The sequence below is a fragment of the Conger conger genome, chromosome 9 (assembly GCF_963514075.1).
Source record: "Conger conger chromosome 9, fConCon1.1, whole genome shotgun sequence".
Lineage (NCBI taxonomy): Eukaryota > Metazoa > Chordata > Actinopteri > Anguilliformes > Congridae > Conger > Conger conger.
The window spans coordinates 59345931-59358430 of NC_083768.1; the positions used below are offsets into that span (position 1 = coordinate 59345931).

Genomic DNA, 12500 nt, shown 5'->3' on the forward strand with positions numbered 1-12500 from the left:
CCCCGGTGAGTCACTGCGCCATGTCGGCAGAGAGCACGGGCACTGCCAGCGGTGATTGGTTGGCCCTGTCCCGGTGCATGATGGGATCTGTCCCTCATTGGCAGGTGTGAAGTCCTTCCTGGAGCGTTTCGGGGAGCGGTGTCAGGAGCGTTCCTCCGGCAAGGGCTCCCCTGGCCCGGCCGACGCCTCGCCTGCCGTCGCCCCCGGCAACCGCCTGCTGCAGGAGCGCCTGCGCCACGCCCCCGTCGTCACGGCGACCGCCGACCTCGCCCTCAAGCAGAAACAGGTGCGCCTCGCCGCCGAACTCCTCGAGACGCAGAGACACATCAGCCCGCCTTCACACCTTCGGTGTGCACGTTTCTGTAATCTCATGTCCGTCCGTCCGTCCGTCCGTCCGTTTCAGGAGCGGGAGAAAGAACTCGCCCAAATCCGCGGCCGCTTCCAGAAGGGCAACGTGTGGAAGAGCAGCGACCGAGACGCCGCTAAGGTGCGTAGCGCTGCGGCTCCTAGCCAGGCTAGGCTAGCAATATGATGTGCGCTATTCTAACCGATGGAGCTATGCTACCAGTCTGATATTAGTTTGGCACAGAGGGTGCTATGCTGTGCTATGCTATGCCATGCCATGCTATGCTATGCTATGCTGTGCTAGCTTTCTGATGAGACTTAATCTGAGTGGTGTAGCTGTGCTTGGCTATGCTGACTATCCAGTATTAGATTGGCGCAGAGGGTGCCGCTATGCTGGCCCTGATATGAGCCATTGTGTGGTCTGTGTCGCTATGCTAAGCTGTGCTGACGGTCTGCACCCCTGTAGGAGCAGCAGTCCGTGGAGATCAAAACCGTACAGTCGCCGGTTGAGGAGGAACCCACAGCGCCACCTGTGGACACTAGGAGCACTGCTTCTGAACCCAGCCCCAAAGGTGCACTATCCTTCCATTGGTATCTCTCCCTCACATGTTTAACAACGTTTTACAACTCTCCCAAGATCCTGTCCTCAGCATGCAGGCGTGGTCACGGTTCAGCTGTGACTTTGACCGTGGAATGACTGTTGGTGCCAGACAGGGTGGTTTGAGTGTCTCAAACTGCTGATCTCCTGGGATTTTCATGCACAACAGACCCTAGTGTTGGCAGAATGGTGCGAACAAACAAACAAACAAACAAAAAAAGTTCAGTGGGCAGAAACACCTTGTTAATGAAACGTCAGAGGAGAATGGCCAGACTGGTCAAAGCTGACAGGAAGGTGACCGTAACGCAAATAGCCACACATTACAGCAGTGGTATGCAGAAGAGCATCTCTAACGTCTTAGTGGATGAGAGACTGCATCAGAAGATGTAAGTCCAATAAAAGACGACTAATAAACCAATAATCCACTACCTCCTCTCTCTCTCACTCCAACCAGACACTCACGGCTCTTCCCATGCTTTTGTTTTCAGAAGAACCTCAGGCTTTGGAGAGAGAAGAGTTTCCAATGGAGAAGAGGGTTGAAGAGTCTAGTGATGATGATGAGGAGAGAGAGGTGCATGCTGGTATGTGTAGTCCCGTCTCCTTTAGACATTACTGTTAAGGCTGGTCTGATTTGAACGCGAAGAACCTCTAAGATTTGAGTAGTCCTGATGTGGGTTCAGCACGGCAAACGTTCAAACTGCTTACCGCAAACGGTTACTGTTGAACGACTTTGTGGTGAATATGATCAAATCATTTCATTTAAACGCATTTTTAATACAAATGGATGCGGCTTCGGTCAAACAATGCCGGCCAACTGATTCGTCCCCGTGATTTATTTTGAAGGTAAGAGCAAATGTGTCTTTTCCCCATCTGCAGCCTGCAAACTGCTAACGTTTGCTAACATTCATGGTGAACATAAAAAAAAAAAAGTGAATATGTTGGCGCACCAGTTGAACGAGTGTCTTGTTTAGCGGCATCCATCCTGACATTTGGACGGCTGTGCTGAGCTCTTCGCTCTCATTGGATACTGACCTCTGTTCCATGGCAGCTGTAATCTGATTGGAGGGTTTGTTGCGGTTGCAGCGGGCGAGGTTGTGCGCGAGATCGAGATGAACGTGGACGGGCAGAACAGCTCGGACGTCATCGACCAGCTGTTCGAGGGAGTCCTGGAGGAGAGCAAGGAACGGAGGGAGGAGGAGGAGGAGGAGGAGGAGGAGGAGGATGATGATGAAGATCAAGATCCCCTGAACATCTCCTCCATGTCCCTCCTGACTCCGCTGGCTGAGACGGTCGCTGCTGTGGTGAAGAGCCCCGAGATCAAGCTGATGGTGGGTTCTGCTGGAGGATTCTGGGATGTGTAGTCAAATATAAGAAACTCTGTAGTCAAACTCGGGTGAAGTTAAATAGCGTGGCAGAAGCTAAGTATAAGCAAATTACGTAACGTTGAAGTCTGGATTAAAAGTATTTTTTCATGGTTTAAATGCATGCCTGGGCTAAAGATAGGCTAAAATTCAGGGCAGGGTGGAAAACCTATGGTTGCCAGCCCTCAGGGTGGGTGGGTGCGTGCGTGCGTAGTGTATAGTGTGTGTATAGTGTAGTGTGTGTAGTGTATTGTCGGTGTTTGACTATGCCAATAATGTTCCCCCCCGGCAGACCTCCACCCCGGCCGGCTCCTTCTGTGAGAGCAGCCCCTCCGACAGCGCCTCCCGCCCCTCACGCTTCCAGAGAGCGCGCGTGCTCCACGCCCTCCAGGACCAGGGGGGCAGCGAGGAGCCAAACCTGCCCTACAGGTACCCCCGCCCCCCACCTGCCCTACAGGAACCCCCGCCCTACAGATACCCCCGCCCCCCTGAAACGCATACTACTTTAAACCAGGCCTGCCTGACGGGTGCCGTGTCAGCTGCTTATTGGCGCTGTGGGACTGCAGCTTGATTGCATGAGTATGCCCAGGCTCCGCCCCTTGAGAAGGTCATTCATTTAGATTGGCCTGTACGTAGCTTTGCCGGGTGTTCGCTGGGTTTTCTGTGTGTTTGGCGGGTGTTCGCTGGGTTGTCTCAGTGTGTTTGGCGGGTGTTCGCTGGGTTGTCTGTGTGGTTGGCGTTGGGTTGTCTGTGTGGTTGGCGTTGGGTTGTCTCCGTGTGGTTGGCGTTGGGTTGTCTCCGTGTGGTTGGCGTTGGGTTGTCTCCGTGTGGTTGGCGTTGGGTTGTCTCCGTGTGGTTGGCGTTGGGTTGTCTCCGTGTGGTTGGCGTTGGGTTGTCTCAGTGTGGTTGGCGTTGGGTTGTCTCAGTGTGGTTGGCGTTGGGTTGTCTCCGTGTGGTTGGCGTTGGGTTGTCTGTGTGGTTGGCGTTGGGTTGTCTGTGTGGTTGGCGTTGGGTTGTCTGTGTGGTTGGCGTTGGGTTGTCTGTGTGGTTGGCGTTGGGTTGTCTGTGTGGTTGGCGTTGGGTTGTCTCTGTGTGGTTGGCGTTGGGTTGTCTCCGTGTGGTTGGCGTTGGGTTGTCTGTGTGGTTGGCGTTGGGTTGTCTGTGTGTGGTTGGCGTTGGGTTGTCTCTGTGTGGTTGGCGTTGGGTTGTCTCCGTGTGGTTGGCGTTGGGTTGTCTGTGTGGTTGGCGTTGGGTTGTCTGTGTGGTTGGCGTTGGGTTGTCTCTGTGTGGTTGGCGTTGGGTTGTCTCTGTGTGGTTGGCGTTGGGTTGTCTCTGTGTGGTTGGCGTTGGGTTGTCTCCGTGTGGTTGGCGTTGGGTTGTCTCCGTGTGGTTGGCGTTGGGTTGTCTCCGTGTGGTTGGCGTTGGGTTGTCTCCGTGTGGTTGGCGTTGGGTTGTCTCCGTGTGGTTGGCGTTGGGTTGTCCGTGTGGTTGGCGCTGGGTTGTCTCAGTGTGGTTGGCGTTGGGTTGTCTGTGTGGTTGGCGTTGGGTTGTCTCAGTGTGGTTGGCGTTGGGTTGTCTCCGTGTGGTTGGCGTTGGATTGTCTCCGTGTGGTTGGCGCTGGGTTGTCTCAGTGTGGTTGGCGTTGGGTTGTCTGTGTGGTTGGCGTTGGGTTGTCTCAGTGTGGTTGGCGTTGGGTTGTCTCAGTGTGGTTGGCGTTGGGTTGTCTCCGTGTGGTTGGCGTTGGATTGTCTCCGTGTGGTTGGCGTTGGATTGTCTCCGTGTGGTTGGCGCTGGGTTGTCTCAGTGTGGTTGGCGTTGGGTTGTCTGTGTGGTTGGCGTTGGGTTGTCTCAGTGTGGTTGGCGTTGGGTTGTCTCCGTGTGGGTGGCGTTGGGTTGTCTCCGTGTGGTTGGCGTTGGGTTGTCTGTGTGGGTGGCGTTGGGTTGTCTGTGTGGGTGGCGTTGGGTTGTCTGTGTGGGTGGCGTTGGGTTAAAGCCCTGCTGTGTCCCCAGCATCGATGCGTACCGGTCCACCCGCATCAAGGAGGCGGAGCGCCCTCACGTGCGTCAGGTGATCGTCAGGAAGGAGGACGTCCCTCAGAAGGGGGAGGAGCCTGTGCGCCCGCCTCACATCAACATCAAGCAGAAGATGAAGGTGGGTGGGCGTGGCCTCGGCATCAAATCTGTCACGTGCAAGAAAACATGAGCGCATCCTTTGGAGCATTGCTCCAGGGGAGTATTGTCTCCTGCTTAGTCGAATCAACTGTATGTCGCTCTGGATAAGAGCGTCTGCCAAATGCCAATAATGTAATGTAATGTAAGGAGCAAGGGAATTCCGTTTGCCCAATTCCCGTTTTCTCGATTCCCCGGGCTCCCCTAATGGCTGGATCTAGGGGCGGGAACAGACACTAGGAAAGGAAGGGGGAGGAGGGAAATGAAGGATTGGGATGAGCCTGTAGTCTAGACGGAGGCATTGCTAAATGGACATCAGACTCTGACCAATCAGAGGACGTCTGTGTGTGTGTTTGTCCAATCCGCTGCAGGTGCTGAGTAATGAGATGAACATGCAGCAGACGGTGATCCACCAGGCCAGCCAGGCGCTGAACTGCTGCACCGACCAGGAGCACGGCAAGGGCTCACAGGTGGAGGCTGAGGCAGAGAGACTGCTGCTCATCGCCAGTGAGTTTACACACACACCACACACACTGCACACATCTCACACTGCACACATACCACACCCCACACACACTGCACACATACCACACACACTGCACACATACCACACTGCACACACACTGCACACATACCACACCCAACACCCCACACACTGCACACATACCACACCCCACACACACTGCACACATACCACACCCCACACCCCACTCACACTGCACACATACCACACCCCACTCACCCCGCACACATACCACACCCCACACCCCACTCACACTGCACACATACCACACCCCACACACCACACACACTGCACACATCTCACGCTGCACACATACCCCCCACACACACTGCACACATACCACACCCCACACACACCCCACACACACTGCACACATACCACACCCCACACCACACACACTGCACACATACCACACTGCACACCCCACTCACACTGCACACATGCCACACCCCACACCCCACTCACACTGCACACATACCACACACACTGCCACACCCCACACCCCACACACACTGCACACATACCACACACCCCACACACACTGCACACATGCCACACCCCACACACACTGCACACATACCACACCCCACACACACCCCACACACACTGCACACACACCACACACACTGCACATATACCACACCCCACACACCGCACACATACCACACACACCACACACACCCCACACACACTGCACACATGCCACACCCCACACCGCACACATACCACACACCCCACACACACCCCACACATACCACACACACACTGCACACATACCACACACACCGCACACACTGCACACACACCACACACACTGCACACATACCACACCCCACACACACTGCACACATACCACACATACCACACACACTGCACACATACCACACACACTGCTGTGACTGCTGCGTATGGTGATTGACGCCTGTGTGCGTGTTCACAGCTGAGAGGAGATCCGCCCTGAAGGCGGAGCTTGACCGTCTGAAAGGGGAGGGCCCCGCGGGTCAGAGGAAAGGCTCCGCCCCCTCCAGAGCCCAGGATGATGACGGAGTCTCCGCCTCCAAGGGCTCGGTCACCCTGCAGGAGCTCCGCCTCCCCCTGAAGGCCGACTTCATCTGCTCCGCTGCCAACAAACCAGGTATGCTGCAGAACGTTAGCCTTTAGCTGCCAACAAACCAGGTACGCTGCAGAACGTTAGCCTTTAGCTGCTAACAAACCAGGTACGCTGCAGAACGTTAGCCTTTAGCTGCTAACAAACCAGGTACGCTGCAGAACGTTAGCCTTTAGCTGCCAACAAACCAGGTACGCTGCAGAACGTTAGCCTTTAGCTGCCCACAAACCAGGTACGCTGCAGAACGTTAGCCTTTAGCTGCTAACAAACCAGGTACGCTGCAGAACGTTAGCCTTTAGCTGCCAACAAACCAGGTACGCTGCCCAACGTTAGCCTTTAGCTGCCAACAAACAGGGTACGCTGCAGAACGTTAGCCTTTAGCTGCCAACAAACAGGTACGCCGCAGAACGTTAGCCTTTAGCTGCCAACAAACCAGGTACGCTGCAGAACGTTAGCCTTTAGCTGCTAACAAACCAGGTACGCTGCAGAACGTTAGCCTTTAGCTGCCAACAAACAGGGTACACTGCAGAACGTTAGCCTTTAGCTGCCAACAAACCGGGTACGCTGCAGAACGTTAGCCTTTAGCTGCCAACAAACAGGTACGCTGCAGAACGTTAGCCTTTAGCTGCCAACAAACCAGGTACGCTGCAGAACGTTAGCCTTTAGCTGCCCACAAACAGGGTACGCTGCAGAACGTTAGCCTTTAGCTGCCCACAAACAGGGTACGCTGCAGAACGTTAGCCTTTAGCTGCCAACAAACAGGTACGCTGCAGAACGTTAGCCTTTAGCTGCCAACAAACCAGGTACGCTGCAGAACGTTAGCCTTTAGCTGCCAACAAACCAGGTACGCTGCAGAACGTTAGCCTTTAGCTGCTAACAAACCAGGTACGCTGCAGAACGTTAGCCTTTAGCTGCCAACAAACCAGGTACGCTGCAGAACGTTAGCCTTTAGCTGCCCACAAACCAGGTACGCTGCAGAACGTTAGCCTTTAGCTGCTAACAAACCAGGTACGCTGCAGAACGTTAGCCTTTAGCTGCCAACAAACCAGGTACGCTGCAGAACGTTAGCCTTTAGCTGCCAACAAACCGGGTATGCTGCAGAACGTTAGCCTTTAGCTGCCAACAAACCAGGTACGCTGCAGAACGTTAGCCTTTAGCTGCCAACAAACCGGGTATGCTGCAGAACGTTAGCCTTTAGCTGCCAACAAACCGGGTATGCTGCAGAACGTTAGCCTTTAGCTGCTAACAAACCAGGTACGCTGCAGAACGTTAGCCTTTAGCTGCTAACAAACCAGGTACGCTGCAGAACGTTAGCCTTTAGCTGCCAACAAACCAGGTACGCTGCAGAACGTTAGCCTTTAGCTCCCAACAAACCAGGTACGCTGCAGAACGTTAGCCTTTAGCTGCTAACAAACCAGGTACGCTGCAGAACGTTAGCCTTTAGCTGCCCACAAACCAGGTACGCTGCAGAACGTTAGCCTTTAGCTGCCAACAAACCAGGTATGCTGCAGAACGTTAGCCTTTAGCTGCCAACAAACCAGGTACGCCGCCCAACGTTAGCCTTTAGCTGCCAACAAACCAGGTACGCTGCAGAACGTTAGCCTTTAGCTGCCAACAAACCAGGTATGCTGCAGAACGTTAGCCTTTAGCTGCCCACAAACCGGGAGCGCTGTTGAACATGACTTGTTGAAGCTTCATGAGCTGCTGTCTGATTGGTTCATCTTCACCATCATCTGACCTCGTCTCGAATCGCCCGCAGAAACGGCCAACTACTACTTCTTCATCATGATCCGGGCCGGAGCGGAGAACACCGTGGCCACGCCGCTCGCCAGCACGAGGAGTGCTCTGAGTGGAGACGCCCTCAGCTTCTCCACCATGTTCAGCCTGTGAGTCCCCACAACACACTCAGCTTCTCCACCATGTTCAGCCTGAGTCCCCACAACACACCCGCACTCAGCTTCTCCACCATGTTCAGCCTGTGAGTCCCCACAACACACTCACACTCAGCTTCTCCACCATGTTCAGCCTGTGAGTCCCCACAACACACCCGCACTCAGCTTCTCCACCATGTTCAGCCTGTGAGTCCCCACAACACACTCGCACTCAGCTTCTCCACCATGTTCAGCCTGTGAGTCCCCACAACACACTCACACTCAGCTTCTCCACCATGTTCAGCCTATGAGTCCCCACAACACACTCAGCTTCTCCACCATGTTCAGCCTGTGAGTCCCCACAACACACTCAGCTTCTCCACCATGTTCAGCCTGTGAGTCCCCACAACACACTCACACTCAGCTTCTCCACCATGTTCAGCCTGTGAGTCCCCACAACACACTCAGCTTCTCCACCATGTTCAGCCTGTGAGTCCCCACAACACACTCACACTCAGCTTCTCCACCATGTTCAGCCTGTGAGTCCCCACAACACACTCAGCTTCTCCACCATGTTCAGCCTGTGAGTCCCCACAACACACTCACACTCAGCTTCTCCACCATGTTCAGCCTGTGAGTCCCCACAACACACTCACACTCAGCTTCTCCACCATGTTCAGCCTGTGAGTCCCCACAACACACTCACACTCAGCTTCTCCACCATGTTCAGCCTGTGAGTCCCCACAACACACTCACACTCTGCTTCTCAACCATGTTCAGCCTGTGAGTCCCCACAACACACTGCTTCTCCACCATGTTCAGCCTGTGAGTCCCCACAACACACTCACACTCGGCTTCTCCACCATGTTCAGCCTGTGAGTCCCCACAACACACTCACACTCGGCTTCTCCACCATGTTCAGCCTGTGAGTCCCCACAACACACTCACACTCCGCTTCTCCACCATGTTCAGCCTGTGAGTCCCCACAACACACTCAGCTTCTCCACCATGTTCAGCCTGAGTCCCCACAACACACTCACACTCAGCTTCTCCACCATGTTCAGCCTGAGTCCCCACAACACACTCACACTCAGCTTCTCCACCATGTTCAGCCTGTGAGTCCCCACAACACACTCAGCTTCTCCACCATGTTCAGCCTGTGAGTCCCCACAACACACTCAGCTTCTCCACCATGTTCAGCCTGTGAGTCCCCACAACACACTCAGCTTCTCCACCATGTTCAGCCTGTGAGTCCCCACAACACACTCACACTCAGCTTCTCCACCATGTTCAGCCTGTGAGTCCCCACAACACACTCACACTCAGCTTCTCCACCATGTTCAGCCTGTGAGTCCCCACAACACACTCACACTCAGCTTCTCCACCATGTTCAGCCTGTAAGTCCCCACAACACACTCACACTCAGCTTCTCCACCATGTTCAGCCTGTGAGTCCCCACAACACACTCACACTCTGCTTCTCAACCATGTTCAGCCTGTGAGTCCCCACAACACACTGCTTCTCCACCATGTTCAGCCTGTGAGTCCCCACAACACACTCACACTCGGCTTCTCCACCATGTTCAGCCTGTGAGTCCCCACAACACACTCACACTCGGCTTCTCCACCATGTTTAGCCTGTGAGTCCCCACAACACACTCACACTCCGCTTCTCCACCATGTTCAGCCTGTGAGTCCCCACAACACACTCAGCTTCTCCACCATGTTCAGCCTGAGTCCCCACAACACACTCACACTCAGCTTCTCCACCATGTTCAGCCTGAGTCCCCACAACACACTCACACTCAGCTTCTCCACCATGTTCAGCCTGTGAGTCCCCACAACACACTCAGCTTCTCCACCATGTTCAGCCTGTGAGTCCCCACAACACACTCACACTCAGCTTCTCCACCATGTTCAGCCTGTGAGTCCCCACAACACACTCACACTCAGCTTCTCCACCATGTTCAGCCTGTGAGTCCCCACAACACACTCACACTCAGCTTCTCCACCATGTTCAGCCTGTGAGTCCCCACAACACACTCACACTCAGCTTCTCCACCATGTTCAGCCTGTGAGTCCCCACAACACACTCACACTCTGCTTCTCCACCATGTTCAGCCTGAGTCCCCACAACACACTCACACTCAGCTTCTCCACCATGTTCAGCCTGTGAGTCCCCACAACACACTCAGCTTCTCCACCATGTTCAGCCTGTGAGTCCCCACAACACACTCAGCTTCTCCACCATGTTCAGCCTGTGAGTCCCCACAACACACACACACACACTCGCTCCACCATGTTCAGCCTGAGTCCCCGCATGCTCACACACTCTGCATCTGTAAATCTGTAAGATACTAAGCTGTCCTCTTAATGCTCACAGCCCAGAGGTGTCCAGTGACTTTGAGATCGACGTGGAGGTTTACTGCCTGGTAAGCTGCAGGGTTTACTGTTGCACTGGGACTGGGGGGCTGGGAACATTCTTCTGAAGGGAAATGTAGTAAAACATTTACATTTATAAGAATTTTTAAATTCTTACATAATTTGTATAAAATTTGAAAAATAAATTCTCATGTACCATCCATCAGTTGGTGTGAGACGCTGAGCTAAACGACCTGTTTTAGAAGCAGGTTTTTGACCTGTAGCGGTGTGGTGTGGCTGGGCACCATACCTGCCAAACATCCACGTATTATCCATACGTTCTTATTCATTAAAAAGGTGCTTTACGCGTGTGTGAAAGTGGATTCATTCCCAGAATGCACTGGTGTGAAGCCTGCCTGTCCCCCGCAGGTCCAGAAGAGGGAGCTGTGCTCCGACAAGAAGAAGAAGGCCAACAAATCAAAGGTAATCGAATATTCCTTCCTGCCCCTCCCAGAACGATCCCTCCTGCCCCTCCCAGAATGATCCCCACTGCCAACCTCCCCCTTCTTTCTCTCTGTCTCTTGCACACACACACACACACACACACACACACACACACACACACACACACTACTTTGAACTGACAGTGTTGGATTGTGGTCATGGAGCGCATGCAGGGTCGTGAGGAGGTGGTGACAGGGGAGAGTTTGCATCGTCATAGCGGCTGATTCCTTGCACACAGCTTTTACCGTGTGTTTAACCTGGCTGCACGCTGTCTGTCCAGATTCTGTGTCTAACGTGGCTGAACGCTGTCTGTGTTCAGATTCTGTGCGTCTAACGTGGCTGAACGCTGTCTGTGTTCAGATTCTGTGTCTCTAACGTGACTGAACGCTGTCTGTGTTCAGATTCTGTGTGTCTAATGTGACTGAACGCTGTCTGTGTTCAGATTCTGTGTGTCTAATGTGACTGAACGCTGTCTGTCCAGATTCTGTGTGTCTAATGTGACTGAACGCTGTCTGTGTCCTCATTCTGTGTCTCTAATGTGGCTGAACGCTGTCTGTGTCCTGATTCTGTGTGTCTAATGTGGCTGAACGCTGTCTGTGTTCAGATTCTGTGTGTCTAACGTGACTGAACACTGTCTGTGTTCAGATTCTGTGGCGGCATGTTCATCAGGTCCACGAGGCCTGCTTCTCGGTACGGACTTCTCACTGACATCATCACCGTGCTCCAACCTCCTTTCACTAATTCCCTCCACTGTGATGTCACTACCCATTGTGAGGTCATCACCATGCACCACTTGGAATTGTAGTCCCTTGGGCAGGGACCTGGTGATCATAGGTTTTCCACTGTTTTATCGAACTGAGCTGCACCTGGTGAGGGACCCTGGGAAGGTGTGGTAGAATGTTCAGATCAGTGTTCTCACAGGTGTGGTTTCTGCCCCTGTATCTGTAAAACTGGAGATATCTTTTGGCGTCTTGAGCGGTTTTTAAGCAGATTTTAAGCAAATGAAAAATTTCTCAACAGGCCATCACTCCTAAACGGCTGCTCACCTCCATCACAGTGAGTCCCAGCACCTCTTATATATTTGTTTGTTTTAATGTAGTATTCTGCAATTTGTTTGCTTTCCGTGTGAATATCTGTAACTATATCAGAACAATATTGTACATTGTAGATTGTTATGTGTGCAAAAAAACGTTCAGTTCAGGCTAAGTTCACGGGGGTGGGGGGGGGGTCTGTTATGTTGAATTGTGTGAAGCTGGCAGATAAATACTGGTGTTCTCTCTCTCTCTGCAGAAGAGCGGTCTGCAGACTCCAGGTAAGGCTCTTTGATCTCTGCTCCCCTGTGAAGCAGGTGGGCTCCTCCTGAACGAGGGTCCTCCATCGCGTTCACCAGACTGAGTCATGAGACTGAGGATGTGGTTTGAAACCGTGGGATTTCCCCCTCAAACGCAGTCCTGTCTCCTGAGCAAACCTTTGCACTACCTTTCTCCAAACTGCGTTGCATATCAGATGATTTTAAAAATGAATTAAAATGTATACATTTTTTCAATTAAATTATTGGCCAAATTACAATATTGGACACAATTTTGTGCCGACGCCATAGAACTCCCGCTAGCCAACGATGGAGTCTCTTTCTGTGTAGTTTTTAAAGTTTAAAAAGTCCG

General features: G+C 53.2%; 1 protein-coding gene across 4 annotated transcripts in view; it reads left to right on the forward strand.

Moving 5' to 3' along the window:
• Positions 1–12500, forward strand: part of anln (anillin, actin binding protein) — a 26369-nt gene that overhangs the window by 7330 nt on the left and 6539 nt on the right. For 2 of the 4 annotated variants that reach the window (XM_061256239.1, XM_061256241.1), the window contains exons 5-20: positions 1–5; positions 105–286; positions 404–487; positions 812–917; positions 1432–1524; positions 2027–2271; positions 2597–2733; positions 4315–4456; positions 4845–4980; positions 5937–6131; positions 7864–7990; positions 10358–10406; positions 10765–10818; positions 11485–11529; positions 11860–11895; positions 12130–12151. The exon at positions 1–5 is cut by the window's left edge and continues 326 nt beyond it. In XM_061256239.1, the coding sequence (XP_061112223.1) occupies positions 1–5; positions 105–286; positions 404–487; positions 812–917; positions 1432–1524; positions 2027–2271; positions 2597–2733; positions 4315–4456; positions 4845–4980; positions 5937–6131; positions 7864–7990; positions 10358–10406; positions 10765–10818; positions 11485–11529; positions 11860–11895; positions 12130–12151 (1658 nt within the window). The remainder of the gene's footprint in view (positions 6–104; positions 287–403; positions 488–811; positions 918–1431; positions 1525–2026; positions 2272–2596; positions 2734–4314; positions 4457–4844; positions 4981–5936; positions 6132–7863; positions 7991–10357; positions 10407–10764; positions 10819–11484; positions 11530–11859; positions 11896–12129; positions 12152–12500) is intronic. The other 2 variants (XM_061256240.1, XM_061256243.1) reach the window with 1 other exon arrangement.